Source organism: Paramisgurnus dabryanus, chromosome 15 (genome assembly GCF_030506205.2).
Source record: "Paramisgurnus dabryanus chromosome 15, PD_genome_1.1, whole genome shotgun sequence".
Taxonomy (NCBI): domain Eukaryota; kingdom Metazoa; phylum Chordata; class Actinopteri; order Cypriniformes; family Cobitidae; genus Paramisgurnus; species Paramisgurnus dabryanus.
The window spans coordinates 26,802,628-26,825,684 of record NC_133351.1 but is presented as its reverse complement, the minus strand read 5'-3'; the positions used below and the strand labels follow the sequence as shown (position 1 = coordinate 26,825,684).

Sequence of the window (23,057 nt, the reverse complement as noted above, 5' to 3'; positions counted from 1 at the left end):
CCTCAGTATTTCTGTACATTAACAGTGTAAATGATTATATTCATTCAAATTATTAAATGGATTCTGCATTATTGGGAGAATATAAGCCCTCCTTCCTTACACCGACCCCTAAACCTACCCAATAAATATTTTCATTCTTAATAAATCAGGCATTTCCACTTTTGGAAAAGTTTCTTCGTTTTTTTTAAAAAAAAAGAATGCATTTTTTATGTGATATAGGCAAAGGGAGAAGAGCAATGTCTGCAAAAGATGGATTTAAACCAGCAATATCCCGTGAAAAGCCAGATCAATGAACCTTGTCACCACCGCCTGTGCCACTGACGGTCTAAAATATAGTGTTTACCAAGAAGCGATGCTTCTCTCTGAATGAATAAATAGAAATGAAGCAAAATTCCTGTTGCATTTATAAAACTCAGCACCCCTTCTTCCCACGTCCCTGGCATTATGCCTACATCATAATGCATTAAGTCCTTAAAGTATATTATAAATGCAGGCTTCATAGAAAGAATTACCAAACAGGTGTTAAAACCATGGCAAATTTACAATGTTGCTTAATCATAATCATTGCATATTGCTCAAGCATGATTATTGCCAATATAGCAAATACCATATCAAATATACACAGCCCTTATGTGATTATTTCCAAATGATGTGATTTAGCTTCAAAACAACAACAAAGAATCGGCCTCTTTTGAAGTTTGGCCATATCACATGTGTTTTCACATTGATGTTGTGGCTCAGCTACATTAGCATGTTAATCAATACAGCTGCTGTGAGATGTTGGGTTTGTCGGTAACACGTTATAATAAGATCTCATTTATTAGCATTATATTTAATGCATTAGCTAACATGAATTTACTATGAGCAACATATTTTCACTGCATTTAATCTTAAATAATACCAGACAATTGCTCATTGATTCATTAATAAATAAGGTATTGTTCATGGTGATTAATGTTACAGTAACTGACGTTAACAAATGTAACCTTAATGAAAAGTGTTGACATTTGTTCATGTTTTTTCCAGAGAATTTATGGCATTAATAAATGGTCCACAATACAACCTCAGGATGGTAATAGAAAACACACCCGCTATCATTAAACAACATTTGTAGGATGTAGTCTCTCTCAAACACTTGGACACTGCTGCTGATGGATTGTGGCTTTTCGGCTGGACTCTGTGGTCTGAAATCATATTTTCAAGCAGGGCTTTTTGGTCACGGTCTGTCAGCTACAGTAAATTAAGTGATGAGTTAGAAAGTTGATATATCTTTTAGAAACACAGAATGGAAAGATGTCTGAGTGTTAATTGAATAATGGAACGCCCTCATATTTAATGAAGAAAATTTGGGATGATTGGAAAATGATAAGATTCATAACTATGCAAGAACATTCAATACAGAAAACTTTCAATAAAACTTCTTATATACTTCACTGCATGAGCATTTAGATATATAGTTGTGCTTGACGCATTTTGCAATAAATAAAAATGATTAATGTCACTGAACTCAAACAGATGAGTTGAGATCTGCTCAAACATTCAGATCCCACTGACTGAAATTCTACTTTATTGCTCCACAGCGTCTTCACCCCATATGATCTGTTTGTTCTTTATAGCTTACATTATTATCATCTCTGCATTTTTTTTACATTTTCCAATATAGACAACATTGTTGCTACAAAATCATAAACTTCATTATTTAGGTTTACCTATGTAAATAACCTTCTAGTACACATTCTGTAAATGTTACGGTACAATATTGTTTTTAGATACCTGTGTTGTATCAAATCAGTTTCATCTCTTTACATGCAATGTAAATCTGAAAAAGTTTACTGTAATCAATGCCTTAAAATAAATATATCACTGAGATCTCACTGATCAGATTGGTAGATTTGTGGTTCTTTTTTGCATTACCTCAAAAAGCAAAAATGTTTAAACTATTGTCCATAAAACAGATGTTCACCAGATTTTATCTGATCAAAGGGAGTAATGGGATAGGATACATAAAACTTTATCCAGACATTCCCTGAAACCGGATTTGGTGCCAATATGACCTGAATAATATTCATCACATTTTGCATTGAAACAGCAAAGCTGCAGTATTTAAAGGCAGGGTATCTGATTTGATCCAGAAACATTTTTAGTTATGCTGGTTAAAAGTCTCCTCACATCTGGATAGCAGTTAAAGTGTCTTAATGTATTTTTGTAAATATATGTAATCTATGAAAAGCGTAGGACCAAAAAATTTTCAAAAAATCATTGAACTCGGACTGAATGCAATAATTGGACGCGTGCAATTTGTGCTCCTCTTCTGTGAACGTGTTTTGCATGCCACTGTGCACTCTGTTCACACAGACATCATACGTCATCAGCGCGTTCACGTGCGCTCTGTAAACAGAGGTAAACAAACTTTTCTGTTGAATTGACAACCTGCACAGGAGCCACAAAATGAAAGTCATTTTTTTTAAACAACAACAAAAACCGTCTGAATCAGCAAAGAGCAAATACCCGAAATAACATTGGTGACTTTATTGCTTTACCACGATAACAGATGTGGGAGGCAAAGGGTCTTTCTTTTGGAAAGGTAGGTACGCTGTATGATTTTATTTAGATGGATTCAGATGGTCTATTTTGATGAAACATTGGGCCCTATTTTAACAATCTGAAACGCAAGTTCCATGGCGGGTTGCTATTATTATGACGGATTTACCAGGCGCACGCCAGGAGTGGTTCACAGCCAAGGAGACCGTTGTTCTGAAGTTGTTTTGTATGGGGATGGGAGAAATCCGCCCAAATCAGCATCGGTTAAACAGGCGTGAGAGGAAATAGCCACAATTGTCTCATCAGCTGGCATCCCCACGACGTTGCGCCGCAAGCGCTAAAATGATGTCAGGAGACGGGGGAATCCCAAGCTTGCCAGCATAAATAGGGCATGCCGTGTAACGGGAGGTGGATCTGCCTCATGACCTGATGCCAGCAGAGGACATCGCTGCGTCTACCCTCACCGTTGAAAGCCAAGAAACGCAAGCAGTCCAACCCCAAAGTACACTTACTCAAGTTCACATACATTAAGGTTTCTTATGAAAACATTTTAATTATTATTTACATAAAATAAACGTAATACAGCCACACAACAAACTTATGAAAATATTTTAATCGTTATTTGCATGATAATTTTTTAACGCAGCCACACAAAATAAATAAAAACTGTCACCACAATGCTCACCACAATGATTTCCCTTACTTTCCCTCACTTAAAAATGTGTTAATATTTTTTATTGTAACAATTTATGATTTGCAAAAATAACTCTTGCATCTGTGTAGATTAGATAAGCAAAGTGGTATTATGGTCAAGCATGCGCCCTTAAAATAGCATAATGAACAACGCACAATTGTTTTTTGACACTGCAAAATAGCATCAGGGATGGTTTGCGCCGGAACACGCCTCCTTTTTTGCGCTGAACCGCCCAGGGAGAGCAAGTTCATTCCCTAGTTTGCCGACGTGCGTCTGTGGTGGGAAAAACCCGCTGTGCGGCGGTGCAAAATACGAATGATACATGCGTCACTGACAAAGTCAATTGCGCTGGGTGCAAGATAGGGCCCATTGTGTTGCTTATGTACTGTAGTTCTGTACCTTTACAAATGTTTTCAAAATTACAAGCAAACTACGTCTTCACAACTGAAAACGTGCTGTATCTAATTCCCGATTTAAAGCAGTTGTTTATTTAGGATATTTTATTCACTTTGTACTGTAAAGTTTTTTCACTGGTGACTGAGACATGAATTGGCTTTTGTTCTGTGAGTGTTCATGTGTTTTAGAAGAGGGGTGGCTTTGGATTTCCATTTTTTTAATGAAAATTCGTTCATCATTTATTCAACCCCTATGTCCTTTATGAGTTTCTTGATTCAGTTGAACACAAAAGAAGATATTTTGATAAATGATTGTAAGCACACAGTTGACAGTACCCATTGACTTTTGCAGTGGAAAAAAACAAATACTGTGGAAGTCAATTGGTAACGTCAACTGTGTGCTTACCATCATTTATCAAAATATCTTCTGTTTCTTTACAGAATACAGAAACTCATAGAGGTTCAGAACAACATGAGGGTGAGTAATGATGACTGAATTTTTGGTGAAGTATCCTTTTAAAATAGTTCATACAGTTATTACATCTCATTTGATATTTAATTTGATAAAACAGACCAGTTTAAATCATATATCATTAAAAGAAAAATTGTTTAAGCCCCCTAACCTAAAAAATGGACTTTTAAATGTGTTTCTATCAGAAAATGAGTCGCCTGTGTGTGTGCAGAAACATCCTGTTATTATACAAATCCATTTATTCTCATTTGTGTAATCTCCTTTAAACCGCAACAGTCACACAAAACTGGCTGTTGGGGATCCCCTATCAATGTGATGTCACATTAATTACTCCCCAACCATAACCGCTCACAGACTCCGCCTCCATGTAGTTCAACTTTCTGCCAGAGACACATGTTTTGATGTAGTCTAAAGCGGCCATTCCCAAACTGTGGTCTGCGGACCACTAGTGGTCCGTGAGGGTACTGCAGGTGGTCCGTGAAAAGGCAAAATAAGAATATGTGTATTTTAATATACAAACTTGTTCATATTTTGGGCGAACGTGTACTGCTGCCTAATAAACGTTACTGTGAACTCATTCATTCTGGTGCCTGTGAACGGCACGCTCTCTCAGTTTAACGTCGTTCAATAGGGTGCCAGATTTGTATATTCTTCCAGGCGAAAACCCGACTAAAACACACTGTAAACAGGCCTTAATGTGTAGCGGAAAAAACACCCAATCTGGCAACACCGCTCGGTGTTCACCAGTCACACTACATGCGTCATCACAACAACACAGACGCTGCTGAAATTCCTGCCGCGCAACTCAAATAGTTTAACATTAAATAACATCATATTTGTCCTAAATCGTTAACGATTAACATAGGCTGCTAACGCATATTCCGGATCTTGAAATAGACTTTGACTAAGCTCATGCTATTTAACGTGCACGTGCGGTGTGTAATACCTGCGAGTTGTCATACACGCAATGCCTCGCAGCGCTCACCCGGGGTGCGACCCCCACCCAGCTAGCCTTTCAAGGTATGTTTAAGCAAATACAAAAATTAAAAGATAGTCAATGCTAATGTAAACCCTGGTTGGATAAGGATTTAAAGTTGGATATGAATATGAAATCTGACGCATTTAGCTTCAGTGTTAAAACCGATCAAATAATTGCTGTCTGTGGTGGTTCTATATGGGCTATAATGGCAATCATTTAAAAAAAATAATATGGGAAAAAATAACTATAAATTAGTTCATTTTTGGAACTGTGAACTAATTTAACATTTTCAAATATGAACTATGAACTGAACTAGTTCATTTTAAAATTTGTGAACTGTGAACTAAACTAGTTCATGTAGAAAGTGAACTTTCCCAACACTAAGAATATGTATATAAATAATTATGATATAAGGTTAAGAAACCTGTTGTACTGATGTGATGACCAGTTATAGTTTTAGTGCTAGTAAGACTATTTAGATGTGCAGATTAATTCAGGACTTTGTGTAGACATATTTTAATAAGTATTATGAGGTGGTCCGCGAAAATACTTGATTACAAATAGTGGTCCACACACACAAAAAGTTTGAAAACCCCTGGTCTAAAGCACATGTGTAAGCACTCCCCCTACTTTGCATAAGGGGAGGGGAACAAAAGCTATCTTTGCATTTAAAGAGACACACATAAAGACAGCGTGTTTTTAATTTACAGTCACAAATGGCCATGTTCAACATCGTATAATGAAAGATCTGTGGTGTATTTTAACTCTTTCGCCGCCAGCATTTTTTTAAAAAAGTTGCCAGCCAGCGCCAGCGTTTTTCATGATTTTCACAAAAGTTTAATGCCTTCCAGAAAATGTTCTTCTTTAAATATATAAACATACACTATACCAGATGAAAGAACAGACCCTCTGCTTTCAAAAAAAAAAAAAAAAAACGTTTCATCCCACCTTCAGTAGTTCTTTTGTTATCAGCTTTTGAATATGGGTAGGTTTTTGCAAAAACACCACATTTTGAGCAAAAAGCAGAGATAAATCCATTTTTGTGACGGACTTTTCATAGAGATCCCATTCAGAGCGATCTTTAAAACAGACACGGACATGCAGCCGCTTGCCATAGGGCAATACTTCCAGGTTAAAAAAGTTGCGGAAGGGCGCCACCTGGTGGATAATAGCGGTATTGCGGAAAGCCGGAAATACTCCTCATTGGCAGGGAAGCGTTTTCTCTTGATTGACGAGATATCTCGTCAATAGCGGCGAAAGAGTTAAGCTGAAACTTTACAGTCGCATTCTGGTGATACCAGAGACTATTTTAATATTGCTGAAAACATCTAGGTTAGTGGCCCTTTAAAGCTGTTTAAGTATTTTACCAGGGATACAAATGTGGCATACACTGTCAGAAAAAAAATGTCAAAAAATGCCCCCAAGCTGTCACCGGGCCAATACCCTTTTAAAGTGTAAAGCAAAGGTGTACTTTTTAAAGAGGAACCAACACTTTTACAGCTACTGTAGTGACCATTTGTGATTGGGACCAAATTAATCCCCCTATTGTAATTAATGGTCATCAAATGGCTAAATGGCCTTAAATAAAGATACATTAATATACCTGTAAGTAAAAACGCTGCCATGCAATTATGCAAACAACAGTAAAATCAGAAATGGAGTATTATTGTTAGCGCTTCAGCTCCTGTGACAATAAGTGACAACACGTTTAGGTTATGTCATTGTCCTTTTTAAATCATGGCCGGATTTTCCAAATGTCGCCAAGCACCAATAGTCTATTTCAGCACAAAAGTCTGTCATAAAAGCAGACTATGACTGTGTCAAAAATCCCCCTGGTTCAGTAGTCAGGGCACTGATCGGGGAGTCTGCTATTTTAAGGGCTCTCTCAATTGCAAAACGTTTCCAGTGCACTGGAACTTTCGTTCCCAAAGATTTCCCACAATGAAACGCAAAAACCAGTGAGCATCAATGTCACATGACGTTTTCTGAAGCTCTCCAACCGAAAATCACGCGGGTCAACTCAATAAACTTCATAAAATGCGACAGAACATTTATAAGTACAAATGTTTAAAAAAAAACATCGCTAGACAGGAAGGGACCAAAATCAGTGCTGGACTGGTAATCTGGCATACCGGGCAAATGCCCGGTGGGCCGACGTCCTTGGGGGCCGGTGAATATAAAGCAGGGGCAGCGGCCCATTGGTTCATTTTCCATACTGACACTGGGCTGGTCCAATCATCTCTTAACAAGCTCCACCCCTCTGTTTCTTGTGTCAGATGGACAGAGCGATGATCTGACACAAGAAACAGAGAGCGAGTATCATACAGACGTATCATACATCTGACACTATTTTTGTCTGACCAGCCCATAACACTCGTACATCTTGCAACGCAGCCCATTGCTTTATTTCTTTGTTTTAATGTAATTCATTAATGGCGCAAAAAGGCGCGGTGGCTATGTACTGCATTTAAAAAAAAAGTTAGCGTAAGATTTTTTTTTTTCGGACAGACCGGCCCAGGAGACACCTAATCAGCAGCCCATTGGTTCTTTTTTGTTTGACATTTGGCTAGCCCAATCACAACTTTTAGGGCATTTTATGAAGCATCCAGAGTTAGTGTGCGTCTGTCAAAATAAGAGACGACTGAGAACCGAGTGGACGTGTGGTAAGCAGAACTGCATCTAAAACACTGTTGTTAGATATCCTCTTCATAAAACTCAGTCAAAAACACAAGTGATAGACCAATGGCTGTTTGCAAATTGACAGTGATGACACTGCAATAAAATACAGTGTGGGCAAAATTATTAGGTAGCTACATCAAACTTTTGATCACAGTTTTTATCAAACATATTTACTTATTCCAAACCAAATTAATCTTAATAACTTCCATTCATTTTGTAAATAAAGCATTTATAAGTAATACATTATTGTTAAAGGGGAAGTCCAATCTAGACATTTTAGCCTGTTTATCACGGGTAATTTATGTCCACTTTGCATTATACATGAGGAAAAATAAATAAATTTTCACGATTTCGATTATTAGATTGATAGTGTGTTGAAGCGGAATTTTCGTAACGTTCTTTAATGGACACAATTAACCAGAATGCACTGCGCGAAACTGAGTCATTAGCTCCACCCACTAACCACTGTTCGATGCAGTCGTCAGGTTTGTTTGACTTCATGCGGCGCCGCAGGAACCGACAGCTGGATGACGTCAAGGTTCCGCGAAAGGGATTTAAAAGCAAACTCCTCCGTATGATTTCGCGAATCGCTCTCGCGGTACTTTGACGTCATCCCGCTGTCGATTCTTGCAACGCCACATGAAGTTGAACAAGCCTAATAACTTCTTTTACCGCTCAACTAGCTCTCAAATCAACTCAAGTCAACCTGAAGTTAGCCGGCAGACGAACCCATCCAAAGAGTAACTCCGCTTTAACCGTCTCTGAGGGGGAAATCACCAAAGCCCTCGATAAAAGATGACTAGAACCTGTGCAGTATGTGGATGTAAGGACAACAAATTCAGGCCACCGGGAGTTTTTATTGTTTACATCAACGCGACCCTCAGCTGACCCACCACTACACTACTTTGAATATGCAGCCAGCACTTTCGTCAGGAAGATTTTGAGTACTGTTTTCAGCCCAGTTTTTCCGCGGACTCAGGTAATTTAAAATTGTTAAAATATCTAAAACATCATTTGGCTTAGTTGTTGCTTGTTTTGTGTAACTACGGTAAACATACTACGTAGAAAGTTTTTATCATGTTGTTGTTATTATATACACGAGCAAAGCAAGCTAACGTTAGCTCCTGTGCAGCTGTCAATCAAAAACGTTATCATCTACTGTCAATCATCTCGCCTCAAGACCCGCCCCCATTTAGAACATTCAGAATTAATGTAGTCGTGCATTTTTCTTCCGGTGATTTGATGACGCGTCAAATCACCGTTACTGTAGCAGTTAAAAGCTTTAATTTTTTATATGGAGTTAGTAAATTTGATGGCAGCACAATCAACTACATATATGGCATGAAATATAGTGTTGGAGCATAATGTTGTTTTAGGGTGGACTTCCGCTTTAATGATGTCTGGCTGGAGAAAAAAACACCTTATATTCAAGTGTGCAGAATTATTTGGCACATTTTCTTTTACATTTAAAATGAGCTAAAAATGTTTATTACATACACTGGACATTCATTATTTAATGTCTATAAGAAAGATGCCATGCATGGAAATTGCAAAATTGAGGTTTGACCATTATACAAGAAATCCTGATTTGGGCAGCAAGGGCATAAAATAGGATGAAAGGAAAAGATATACAAAATTAATGTTGGGTATTAAAATTACTGTGTTTTGGAATCGGTAAAAGGTGTTCAGAAAAAAGTGATCAAAATATTCTGCACACACTGTAATGGGACTCGTGGCTCAGAGAAGACTGCGACTTCATTGTAACATTTATCAGGTCTCAGTGTTATCATAAGGTGTTCAGAATGTTTAAACATTGTGCACTACCTGGCTAACACTATTATTTTTAAAACCTGCAAAGCCTTTTACAGCGCTTACATTTTTGTAATGTCACGTGTCAGCTCTTATACTTTTCTACTTAATCATTATATGGAGTTGGTAGTCAAGGTTGCACAAAGATTTGTGATCCTATGTAGTGGGCCGGTCTGGGCCAAAATGCCAGGGCCAATTTTTTGTCCCAGTCCAGCCCTGACCACAATCCACGTAATATTTAAATGTAATATTCCTCTAAATTTATACATGGATATAAGAGAATAAAGAAAGTGTTTTTCATAATATACTTTAACAAATGTTTAAAAATTTGAATTGAGTAACAGCTGTTAATGATCACAACGCGCTTAAGCAGCCACGTCACAGGAAAATATGAAGTGAGCTAGGGTCCTTACCAGTGCCCGTACATACACAATATACTGATTCACAACCTTGGGAGCTAGGGAACAGAGCTTAGTATTACGTCGTGTATAAGTAGGCATATATATATATATAGGCAATTTATGTTAGATTCGGAGTAAGTCGTGGATTGCATTTTTTCGTATTCAATATTATAATTATAAACAAGTGTTGTAGCAAACAGCATCACTAGACAGGCGCTCACCTGGAACCTCCAAGGCAAGAAAAAAAGAGGCTGCCCTCGAAAAACACCTGGCGACGCGACTTGGAGGCAGAATCCAAGAAAATGGGCCTGTCATGGGGACAACTGGAGAAAATGGCCGGAACTGTTGGAGAGCTCTTGTTGACGGCTTATGTCCCAAACGGGACTAGAGGCGAATGATAAAGTTGTACCATGTATGGCGCAAAGCATAAAGAAGAGTTCAGGTTCAGTAATTGTTTTATTAAAGAGACAGTAAGTAGGATTTTCCCCCATCTAGTGGTGAAATTGTATTTTGCATTCAAATGAATAGTGCTCTCTAGCGCCTCGCTTTTCCAAATGCGTGTTGCACCTACCATAGCCGTTTATACTCACTGATCTTCTTGTTCAATTCAGCTGGTTCACATGTTCTGAATGAAAACACATTGTGGAAATGCGTTGCAGTAGGCTAGTGCTTTTTTCCATCTCTGCTGTTATAGTTTTTCAATATGGTGGAACGACATGGAAGCCTTCTTGGACTTACCCATTCAATGTAAATCAAGAGAAGAAATTTTAAGCTTACAAAGAAAAGTCAGATCATTGTCAGAGGTCATTTGACACGAATAAGGACATATTTATGAATAAATACATTGATTTTGACTAATGAAATACTTTAAAAACTACACATTGTCCCTTTAAGTTTCTGTAATGGAGGCCAGTGAGAGCTGTGCAGTTAAAGTAAACCTCACTCACCAACCTCAAGAAGTGCCCTAGTGACAGATGTTCGAGCTCATTAGCCTCCTTGTTAGAGCTTCCAACTTTCATGCTGGACCAGAGTGGTTCAAATCCTGCGCAAGGTTGGTGTGAGAAGGATTGGCTATATTTCTATCTCATTTTTTATTTCAACAGTTACAAGAAATAGCTTAATACACTGAATAATTAATATAAGCCCATGGTTTGCATTTATTTTCATAAATATTTTTCAGTAAAAATATTAGAAAACATCCCCGCTTTTTTTCAAATCAAACGTAAAACCCGTGTCAAAAGTACCGAGTGCTCAGCCCTAATTATAAGGGAATCCATTTTATTTTTTTGACAGGGTAAAGTATTTCAGCTCCCTTACAGTTATCATGAGCAGAGAGGATTATGGGATGTGAACAGTCATATCCTGTTTGTGGCTTAGTACGGCTAAAGCAATCAATCCAGGCCACCTTTGACTACAGCACAGATTTCTGTGTGTGTTCTCCATTACCTATCGCCTTTAGCCACTGCTCTTGTAGGATTAGATGCGCCAAAATGATGTTCACGACTCCAGGACTTTGATCTTTTAAGACATGTGGTCCACACAAGTAGCTCAGCTAAAATCAATGTAATCTCTTACTTTTACTTTTTGTTGCAAAGAATGCTTCTCGAAGTTATGGAGTATTCTGCACATGGCACTTGTTTTTATGTGGGAGGGCTGTGAATATGACAGTTTGAGAGTTGATGTACATTCTGTCACAGACGTGGGTTTTACGGACCTTGGGAAACATTCAGGATGTAGACTTGAACTGACTTATTTTTTTTAAGCGCATGGTTCATTGTTTATTTAAATGAGCTAAATTTACTATAAATTTTCAAAAGCCAATTTAGAAATCTCTATTATACTTCATGTAAATGAGCTTTACAAGATTAAAATTCTGCACTCATCTAGTCCCTTTTCCCCATGTTGCTGGTACAAAATGGAAATTGAAAATTGGTACCAGTTGTCGAGCTACCTTACATTGACCGTCCACAAAGAGCGACAAGTTTACAGGCTAAAACAAAGTAGAAACATAAATTGCATTCAGGAGATCAACCCCCTTGGCAATTTAAATGTTACAAAGGCATCGTCAAATCAAATCCAATTACTTCTTCCTCTGCTGTTTTCCCTATGGAAATAAATCTCTCTCAGCATATTTTACCTTGTAATCTTGGCATCACTGAAGGCGGTTTGTTAAGGACAATCCTAACACATACTGTCATGCACAAACCTGTACTGTCAACATTCACAAGTTACGTCACAATGTGTCCTCCCATGTAAAGCTGCAGATGGCTGACAGTCATTTTAAAATAATTGTGGTTTTTTATTATTTCTTTAATGATGTATTATTTTATCCCAGACAGCAGCTGACTTCGGGCTGGAGTCGTCAGCTGTCTGGGGTGATGTTGCATCATTTTGTGGTTTGTTTGCAATTCAATATGATAGTTTGATGTACAGTGGCGGTTCTACACGGAGGCCAAGGGTGGCCCGTGCCTCTGTAGACTTGTCCCTGGCCACCCCTGTGGCCACCCCGTGCTGACCACATAAAAAAGTATAAATTTATTTTGATTTTACACGCGAGCGCCAAAAGCGGAACTAATGCGACGCAACGTTCTAAACGGGCAAATTAGAGCGGCGCACCCAACCACTGTAGCTGGCTGCAGGTGCTGCTCGGCGACTGTCTCAATTCATTCTCAATCGCCCGATGTTGAGAATGTGTATGCAGGTTTGGGCACTGGTAAGGACTCTAGCTCACGATTGGGACACTGTTCACTTGTTCTGCTGTGACGTGGCCGCGCGTTGTGATCATTCACAGCTGTTACTCATCAACAACCGGCAAAACCAACATCTCGCTAACTTTTTAAAGTTTACACATTGTGAAAACCACTGTAATTATGCTCTTTCATGTACGTGCATACAATTGGAGGAATATAATTAAATGTTACATATAAAAAAATTACAATTTAAAATAAATATTATTTTAAATACTGATAAGATTGTGGTCCCTAACTGTCTAGCAATGTGTGTTTATATGTAAACTAAAACAAACGTTTGTCTTTATAAAAGTTTGCATTTCATAAAGTTTATTGAGTAGGCTCGCATGATTTTCGGTTGGGGGGCTTTAGAAAAGAGCCCAGCTCCCTTTTTGCACCTGCACTCACTCTTTTATTACATAAATATTTATATGATTGTAAAGTAAAATAAAGTTTACGGGGCAGTTTCCCGGAAAGGGATTAGACTAGTCCTAGACTAAAATAAATGTTAGAGCTGTCCAAACGGAAAACAACTTGCAATGCCATATCTTAAAACCCTGCTGAAAAAAACAGCATCAAACCAGCATGGGAATTATGCTGGTCTATGCTGGTTTGATGCTGGTTTAGCTGGTGGTCACATACCAGCACCAAAACACAACATATGCTGGTCTTGCTGATATGCTGTTTTTTTCAGCAGGGAATACACCAGTGCCCTTTGTTTTGCTTGAAAATGCACACAAGTAATGTATTTAGTATTTGTTAAAACTAGTTATATTTCCTAATTAAACTAAGGCCTAGTCCTGTCTTAAACTAATTCCTGTAACCACCCCTAAAATCTTTAAATATAATTTCTATATAATTTATGTGCCCCTCTGGTAAAACACTGGCCCCTCCTTTGCCCCCCTAGTGAAATTTGTCTAGAACCGCCACTTTTGATGTATGACTAGTATTATCCTAAATGTTTATCTAATACTCCTTTTCTACAAGAGCTGGCACCGAACCACGTCTGGATATTTTTTTCAAGCAACTTTATTAGCCTATGTTTTGAATTAACTCTTTTCCCCACATTGATGAGTTATCTTGTCAATTTAGAGAAAACATTTCCCTGCCAATGACGCTTCCTAACAATTTTTTACGGTAATCTTTAATCCCAATGTATTAAAAACTGAAGCATCAGCTAATTCAACAACATTGTTAACTCTGTGTATGTTTTGATCATTGTTCTGAATCTGATCTCTAACAAAAGTCTCTTACAAAAATGCTATTATTTCAGCTTTTTGCTCAAATTTTTTTTTCAAGAAATCTACCCATATTTGAGAGGTGATCAAAAGAGAACAAATGAAGATGGGATGAAACTTTTTGTTTGCTTTTTTTTATTAAAAGCAGATGGTCTGTTCACCTATTTTAAATATATTGTATGTTTATATATTTATAGAATAAATATATTCCTGGAAGGCATTTTAGGAAACTTTTGTGGAAATCACAAAAAATGCTGGCGGTAACTTTAAAAAAAAGGCTGGCAGGGAATGAGTTAAAAGCATCAATTTCTAAAGTACCAGGTCCCTTATAACATGAAAATGGTGAATTAATATAACATGCAAAATAATATAATGCAAATAAATATAATACGTAGGGGCCTACAAAGTCTCACGGATGTTTGTGATATAGTCACGTAAATTTTTGATTCTTTTTTCATGATATTATCACAAATTTCTGCATTTTTTCGTGATTGTATAATGAATTTCTGTTTTTGTTTGATTATCACCTATTGGTTACTCAACTGCTTTTTCATATTTTCAAACCATTGGTGCTTCGTTTTAGGGTTAGATTTGGTGTTTGCATTAGAATGTCACTTTGTGTATTGGTTTATACTATTTTTTTCTGATTTTCTTTATATATGTCGCCTGGCGTTAGGGTTAGAATTGTGTTTGGGTAAGAATGTCATTTTATGTAAATCTTACCCTAAATCGAAGCAACAATGGTAAGAAAATAGGACAGTTGGGGAAAAGTTGAGTAACCAATACGTGATAATCACACGAAAACAGAAATTTGTTATACAATCACGAAAAAACGCAGAAATTTGTGATATTATCAAGAAAAAAGATTTAAAAATGTATGAAATATATATATAATACTATATAACGCAATTTCGTGAGACTGGGTTGTAAGGGCAGTGGCGGCTCGTGACTGCTCATCCGAGGGGCACATATTTAAAATAAGTGTTCGGAGTTTCATGTGTGTTGCTCGTGTTTTCAAAATATGTGTTTGTTGCGTCATGTGAACCATGTGCATCACGTGTCTTGTCAAAATAAGTGTCTGCTGCACACGCGTCAAAACCGTTTATGATAAAAGGGACGCTCACGTTCACAAAATACACGCAAGACACTCCCTTAACAGTAAATTCTGATTATGCATGAAATTATGCGAATATCTGACAAACATGAGCGTCTCTTTTATCATAAACCCTTTAGACGCGTCTGCAGCAGGCACTTATTTTGACAAAACACGTGATACACATAGGATGCGCCGAACACTTGAAATTACGACCCACACACATGATGGGCTACATACATGTTGTGACAAACTTCGCATCGAGTGCCCTCGAAAAAAAAACGTCACTGGCCGCCACTGCATAAGGGTAACACCGAACGATTGGTCACTGGTAAAGTAGTGGGCTCAACTCCCTTTTTGAAGGAAATGTGAGCCTGTACTGATCGAGTGGTGGGTCTGGCCGAGCGTTCGCTCCAGGTTCGGTGCAGACACAGAGCCCGACCCAGTGCATACAATATGTAGTACAATTTATTAAATCAAATAAATCTTTTTTTAAGTATGTGTCATTAAATGACTACGCACTTTATGTGATAACAATCATCCCTGATGGTTTACGGCTTACAACGCATTGCCAAAATCACACAAACACTTTTACATGTTAGATGTACCCTTTTAAAATTCAGCCATTTACTGTTTCATCAATGCCTTTTGGCTCATGATCAATTCATGAAGTGATTGAACTGGGTTACAGTCTTTAATGGGGGGTTTGTGGGGAAATGACTCTAAACATTGAAAGAATGCATTAATAAATTACAAACAGGAGAAATCAAGATATCTTGAAAGTTTTCTCCATGAATAAAACATCAAATGTGAGCTAGTAAATATTTTATATTTGCGTAATTTGTTCTCTCACATATCGACACAGCTTTCTACATGCTCTGAATCAGCAGCTATAGCTGTGTCCACCACATAAATTATATATGAAATGGATGTACATGTAATTATTGACTTTTTTAGAAAGCCTAACTTTTACAAACAATCAATAGAGCAGAAACAGTAACGAAACCCTTGGTGTTTCTTGTTTCTTCATAATTTTTCATAATTGGCATCCACTGACTGTCAGTATATTGAATTAATGAGCTGTTTGCTCATTTAATTCTATAGGACAAAGCACATTAAATCCATCAGGAACGACATCCGCCAGTGGCTTGTTTTCCGTTAAGTATTTGTTGTGGTTGCTGTAGTGATTCACAGGTTATGTGTATTTAATGAATATGCAGTGAATGTTTGTGAAATAGTACAACCGGATTAAAATGTGCTTACTGAACTGCTGGAATTAACAGCTATGTAAACACTGTATAATAAAGACTGCATTTTTTAGAAAGATAAAAATTCATTTTATATAACATTAAATTCAGAATATCATCCAACTTCAATGCTTTATCTTTACTGTGCACACTATGCAAAATATTAAACACAGAATCCCAATCCAATGCATTTGATAGACCTGGGGCCAGATTCATAAAACATTCATAACATACAAAATATATATTTTTTTACTTTCCAAAGACACCCAATTCAGACCGCCAGCAACTCTCAGAGTGACACAATCTCTTCATTTCAATGGCGACTTCTAGCAACACAAGCGAAAGTGACAGTTGCCGACCGGATGGGCGTGTCCAGCGGCACAAGAAAGTTTAGAAAAGTTTAACTTTATGCAAATTATGAGCCACTATCAATGGGAGGGAAGCATTGGCATTTACGTCATCCTTCTCTCGTCAGTTACTGGAATGGACGGTACTCATTTGTTTATGACAACCAGATTTAGAAACACCTCCTTGAAAGAGATGGGTGACACAAGGCGAGAAATTTGCTGGTGGTCTGAACGAGGCATAAGGGATCGAACTGCCTTGCTTACCGATATTTGAAAAGTTTAGATGCAAAACCTTCTAAGTGCACCTGACATGTTTTCTTGTAAATGAGCATTTTTTTTTTCAGGCTCTTATGTTTAGGTTCAGTAATTTTACTTTAATGGCAATATAAAGTTTATTAAAGGTGTGGTAAATCAGTGTTTTTATTGTTTTATATTGTTTAAGGTCTACATATGATGTTTGTGTGGTTTTTACATTCAAAAACATCAAAAACAATAAGAAATTTGTAGCCTGGTTTTGAGGCTGGCTCGAGAAACCCTTTGTTTTGATGGGTGTGCCGCATTGAAGACTTACAATAACCAGATTGCATGGGATTACCTTTCACAAGTAAGATTGAACAATAATTTTGGTTATTTTACCATTTACAATATTATGTCATTACAACTAACATACTGTATAACCAAACCATGTGAAAATCCAGTAAAAATTCAGGAAGCCATGATTATTGTTGTTGGGAATACACCTTCCTCAGTAGAAATTAATGCAGCGGGGGCGCATTGGAGACGCATCCAAGATGGCGCTCGTGCTGATACGTCAGCTCCAACAGACAGCGTCAGTCTATGAGGCATAAACGTACAGCAGGAAAAGACTTCATGATGGGTAAAAGTAAAGAACTTTCTCAAGATCTTCGTAATCTTATCGTGGAAAAGTATTTTGATGGGAATGGTTATAGGCGCATTTCCAGCCTGCTGAATGTTCCTGTGAGCACTGTGGGGGCCATTTTACAGAAATTGAAAGAGCATCACTTCAACATAAACCGGAAACGATCAGATGCTCAACGTAAGATCCCTGTCTGAGAAGTCCAAAGGATAATCAGGAGAGTTCTCCAAGAGCCAAGAACCACTCAGGCAAAACTTCAGGAAGAGCTTAAATCAGCAGGTACTGTTGTTTCAAAGAAAACTATGAGCAATGCACTGAACCACCATGGCATCCATGCACGTTCACCATGGAAGACTCCATTGCTGAACAAAAGCATGTTGAGGGTCAGTTAAAGTTTGCGAAAGAGCATTTGGAGAAGCCTGTCAATTATTGGGAGACTATAGTATGGTCAGATGAAAGCAAAATTGAACTTTTTGGGAGTCATTCTACACTGGAGAAGAAATGGCACTGCCCACCACCCCAAGAACACCATACCAACAGTTAAGTTTGGGAGTGGAAGCATAATGATTTGGGTCTGCTTTTCAGCAAGGGGTACTGGCAGACTCCATATTATTGAAGGCAGGATGAATGGAGAAATGTCCCGAAAGAAAATCAAGTTGTTGAAGAAAATCTATGGAGAAAACTGAAGATCAAAGTTCATAAAAGAGGCCCAAGGAACCTTCAAGATTTAAAGACCATTTGTGTGGAAGAATGGGCCAGAATCACTCCTGAGCAATGCAGATGACTGGTCTCTCCAAACAAGAGGCGTCTAGAAGCTGTAAGGACCAACAAAGGCTATTCTACAAAGTAAAACTTAATTTTAGCTTATTATTCACTCGAGGAAGACAATACACTAGAGAAATTTGTTTTTTAAATAACACATTTTATCATTAAAATCCTATTCAACATTAATGGTGATCTGAGGGGGTGGGATAGTGCCCTGTGGCGCAGGCCCTGATGTTCATTTTAGTACAATGACCTCTTGTATAAAGCTAAAGTAAAAATTGATTCCTTAATTCAAGGCACCTTAATTGAGTTACAAAAATGCCTTATTTTTACAAATTTCCCTTAAGTCATTTCATTGGTATTTAAATTTGACTTTCTTTCACTGCGAAACCATCTAATTACAAAAATCTTCACTCCTTTAACAGAGTAAAAAAAAACTTGACGTACACGTTTTGTTGTTAATTTAATTGTTCTTCTGTGCACTTAGAATACTTTAACAGATTCTGTCAACAAAGCAGTACTTCCGAATGGGGATAAAACTACAATTTATTAATTTTAAAATACATAATGCATACTTAATAATGTTCAGTAAATGCTAGTATATGCTACGCTAGTACTCCATTCTAAAAATAGCTTTATTTCTTTCCAGGTGTCACAGTTAATGGAGCACCATCTCTCCAAAAACAATGATCCCACAAAGACCCCAGAGCTAATTCTTCTCCTTCACGATCATAGCCTTTCTCATCGTGCCTGGGTTGCACATACTTGTACATTTAAACCCTTCTGCAGAACCGCTGAACACGTCACTGCATTGGCACGACTCCGCCGTATTTACCAGAATCATTCAAGGCCTCGGGAGAAATTCTGAAGTGAAGCAAAACAAAAAGCAACCAAATTCACCGCTGTTTTATGACATCAGCTGCGATTACTCTACGGTGACTCGGGGAGAGTTGCAGGTGTTGGTAACAATTTTAGTGTCTGAAGATGAGATGACTGCACCTGTGTGGGCACATCTGTGTCTGCAAGAGAAATCTATGCGGAGGAATGTAGACAAGCCCACAGACATTTAGAAGAAAGTCTCAGGTGATTTATTCATTTATGATGACTCAACCTGTATAAGAAACATTTAACAATTTTGACATTTTAATTTGCCTCTTGCAATATCTTATTTTTTACATGAGATTCTGATGTGAGCTGTTTTTACTGTTCTTTTGAAAATAAATGCAGAATTTTGTTTCGTCAACTATAATAATTGCGGTTTGAAATTACTGCGTAGCAAACGTCCTGTACTTACGTACTTTAGCATACGAGCCAAAAGCATTGGTAATAGATTCTGATCACATCCTGCTGTGCCAAGGGTAACCAAACATCACATTTGTCAATTAACACCATCCATAATGCGGTTCTGGAACAACACAACAGCAATAATACAATTACAATGTCCTGCTTATTTTCATTCTTTTAAACAAAGTAATAAAATTAAACTGGAGTGAATCAATAAATTATTTAACAGCATAAATATTTCGAATCGTATTTTAACCTATACATTCGTGTCAGTTATTTCTGTCTAGGAACTGTGTTAGTTACCCAAAAGATGTTATTATATTATAATAATATTATTTTATTAAGCAAAGCCTTGACATTCTGACAGCATCTGTGTCCTTTCAAATGATCCTGATACTAGAGGGCTCAGTTTCATCGCCGGACTCATCTAAATGTTAAATGAGCTTATGATTAATGATCTCACTCTCGATGGACTCAACAGGATTCCCACCCGAGACTTGATGTAATATTATTTCACCATCATTTGTCAAGTTAATACAGCCCATTTTGAAAACCATCGTTTAACATCTGAAATGTATATCCACACAGATACCACGCAGGCAGATAGGAGTTGCATTCGCCTATGTATTATGTAAATTCGTAGCAATAGTCAACAATAGATTATGTGTCTAAATTATCAATTTTTCTTTTATGCCAAAAATCATTATGATATGTAAAGATCATGTTCCATGAATATATTTTATAAATATATATAAAAAATTCTTTTTGTGACTGGATGCAGTTGCTAAGGACTTCATTCGGACAACTTTTAAAAGCCAATTTTCTTAGATTCACCCTCAGATTCCAGATTTTTAAATAGTAGTATCTCGGCCAAATATTTTCCTATCCTAACAAACCACACATCAATTGAAAGCTAATTTATTCAACTTGCTGATAATGTATCTTAATCTAAATATTTACTTTTATGACTGGTTTTGTGGTCCAGGATCACAAATAAAAATTTTGCATTTTTTGCAATTGACCGAGTGTCAGTTTCCACATGTTCTCATTATAAGGTGAAATATTCGTAACAAATAGGATAGGTGCATCTCCTTCCTCCTGGTGTCATGATAGGACAGGTGTCTAGTTATGAATGTAAAAGTCCCGAATCTGTGGAGGTGAAGAGCGGTGTTGATGGAGCACAGTGTGATGGTGAAAATCACAGACGAGTGTTTGATGATCAGAGTGCATACTGGACTTAAGAACAGAGACCTGACAGCCTCGGCTGATGGAGGGAATGGGCGGCAAATATGTGTATTGTAGAGCATTCGCTGATTGGGGCTCTTCAGCGACCGTGCACTAAATTTAGCCTCCCCCTGGAGGTATGCCGCACGCTTTCACCAAACCACCCAGAGAGACGGAAGAGAAACCTCTTGTTTCTAGACTGTGAAAAGTGCGCATGCAGTTCTTACCTTATTTGTACCTGATCTGACTCTTCATTCTGTTTCATGTTAACATTTTACTTGCTAAAATCCACATATTGCCAGATCAGATTGTTGTTGCTGCTAAAATGTGCAATTTAAGCCGGTTAATACTTATATTCACATGTATATATTTTGTATTTATATATTATTCATACATATTCATGCACATATAAATTTATGAGAATATACAATTTTCTAAATTTTAAATTTTTTATTGTTTATTGCACAAAGCATTTCACTATTTATCATACTTGTATGTTTGTGACAAACATGAAACTTGTAGGCTTAACATTTTTACTGACTTGGAAATAAAGTATGTTTTGTTGACATTTTTTTGCCATTATCTATTTACATACATCTAACCCTTGTTTTGTTCTACTTTTAGCCATTATATCTGGTGCTGTTTTTTTTAAACACCTAAAACTTCAAACATCTACTTCACTATTTGCATTTAACAATCCAGTCACAACCACAAAGGTTGCAATCCTGTTAAAGGGCACAACAACATGAAACCTTGGGGCCACTGTGGTTATGACTTGATATGCTGTAAATGGCAGTTAAGCCCGTCAAGTATTGTTCGTCCCTAATCTAATATACATGCCAATGTACCAGCTTTCCCATGAGCTTTTTGAGAAAAATGCCTTGGTAACATTAGACAGCTGTTTATTTTTCAGAAGTACATCACTTTAATGCTAACCTCTGTAGTACTCTGTAATAATTTATACAATAATATTTAAATGTTTTCTGATTTGATATTGATTGTTCAGACCTATGTTTTACATAAATCTGGAATTTGTAACCACTACGTCTGCACAAAATAAACAATCCCTGTGCGTAATAAACAGCCCCTCACACAGTAATGCCCGGAGGACGAACATGAAACAAATGCAACGAGTGACTGCTGAATTATTTACGCGCTTGACTGTGACTTTAATGGCGTGGGAGAGAGCGCAAACTCCGCAGTTTCACAGTACAGACAGCGCAGGCTTCATTTTGACTTGAAAAACCAAATGAAATCAGGACTGCATAATGGATATTTAGAGTGACGCGTCCTTAGCAATTATCTAAATTAGTTAATCAATATGCTTAATAACTGAACATTTTGCGTATAGCTATTGAAAATCAGGTAATGTGGGTTTTTATAATATGGGTTTCCATAGTGACGTGATTTATTTTTATCTTTGTGGCAGTCGACTACAAAAGTATCTAAAACCAAATCAGGTTTATAACCCTAACTTCTGGATTACATGTTTTAATGGCAAATCAACAACCTGTAGTGATTCCAAAAAGGTGCAATCTACACATTTTGTCAAGGTACAGCAAGCGATTTGTTATTTTTTTCTAGTGAAAACATAAAATCACAAACAAAACAATATCTGCAGAATCAATAACTTTACAGATTTTTTGGAAACAGATCCTCACCTTTGGGGCGCGCAGGATGCGTCTTGGGTAGCAGAAGCGCTTCTCCGCAGGTGCCGTTGGGAACCTCCAAACTCCCGTTGGCGAGAGCGTTCAAAACCGAACTGTTCTGAGACTGGAGACATGCCCAAATTCCAGATGTGTCATTTAATGTTTGTAAATCCATAGCAATAATAATTTAAGATAGTCTCTCCGCGTAAAATATCCTTCTAAAGAAGCACGATAATGGTTTGGGGGCAGAGATTTATAGAGGATTAAACCAAGAGTCACTAAAAACGCAAATAGGAAGAACTAAGGTAAGTTAATCCGCTTAGCTCATACTAAATGAAACGTTTCAGTCGTAGTGGTAGGTTGCTGACTGTGAAGGCACGACTTATCTGTAAGAGAATGTGAGGTCTGCGTCTCTGGCTCTCTTTGCGCGCGGACTGAGTGTTTATTGATGCGGTTTTAAACAACAGGGGTGGGAATATGGGGGTGAGACTATGGGTTTCTGGGATCGGAGCATTGCGGAGAGGTGGAGACGTTGAAGAAAATGAGTGGAGGACATACACAGGCAGATGGAAAAGTTATGAATGATGAAGACGGCGGAGTGATGCACCAGCGCCCCCTTGTGGAAAGCAGAAAT

General features: G+C 37.5%; 1 protein-coding gene across 1 annotated transcript in view; it reads right to left on the bottom strand.

Moving 5' to 3' along the window:
* Window positions 1-22,845, bottom strand: part of cckbrb (cholecystokinin B receptor b) — a 56,619-nt gene extending 33,774 nt beyond the window's left edge. Inside the window, exon 1 of the mRNA XM_065292927.1 lies at window positions 22,436-22,845. Coding sequence (XP_065148999.1) covers window positions 22,436-22,598 — 163 coding nt within the window. The 5' untranslated portion in view covers window positions 22,599-22,845. The remainder of the gene's footprint in view (window positions 1-22,435) is intronic.
* Window positions 22,846-23,057: the final 212 nt, after the last annotated feature.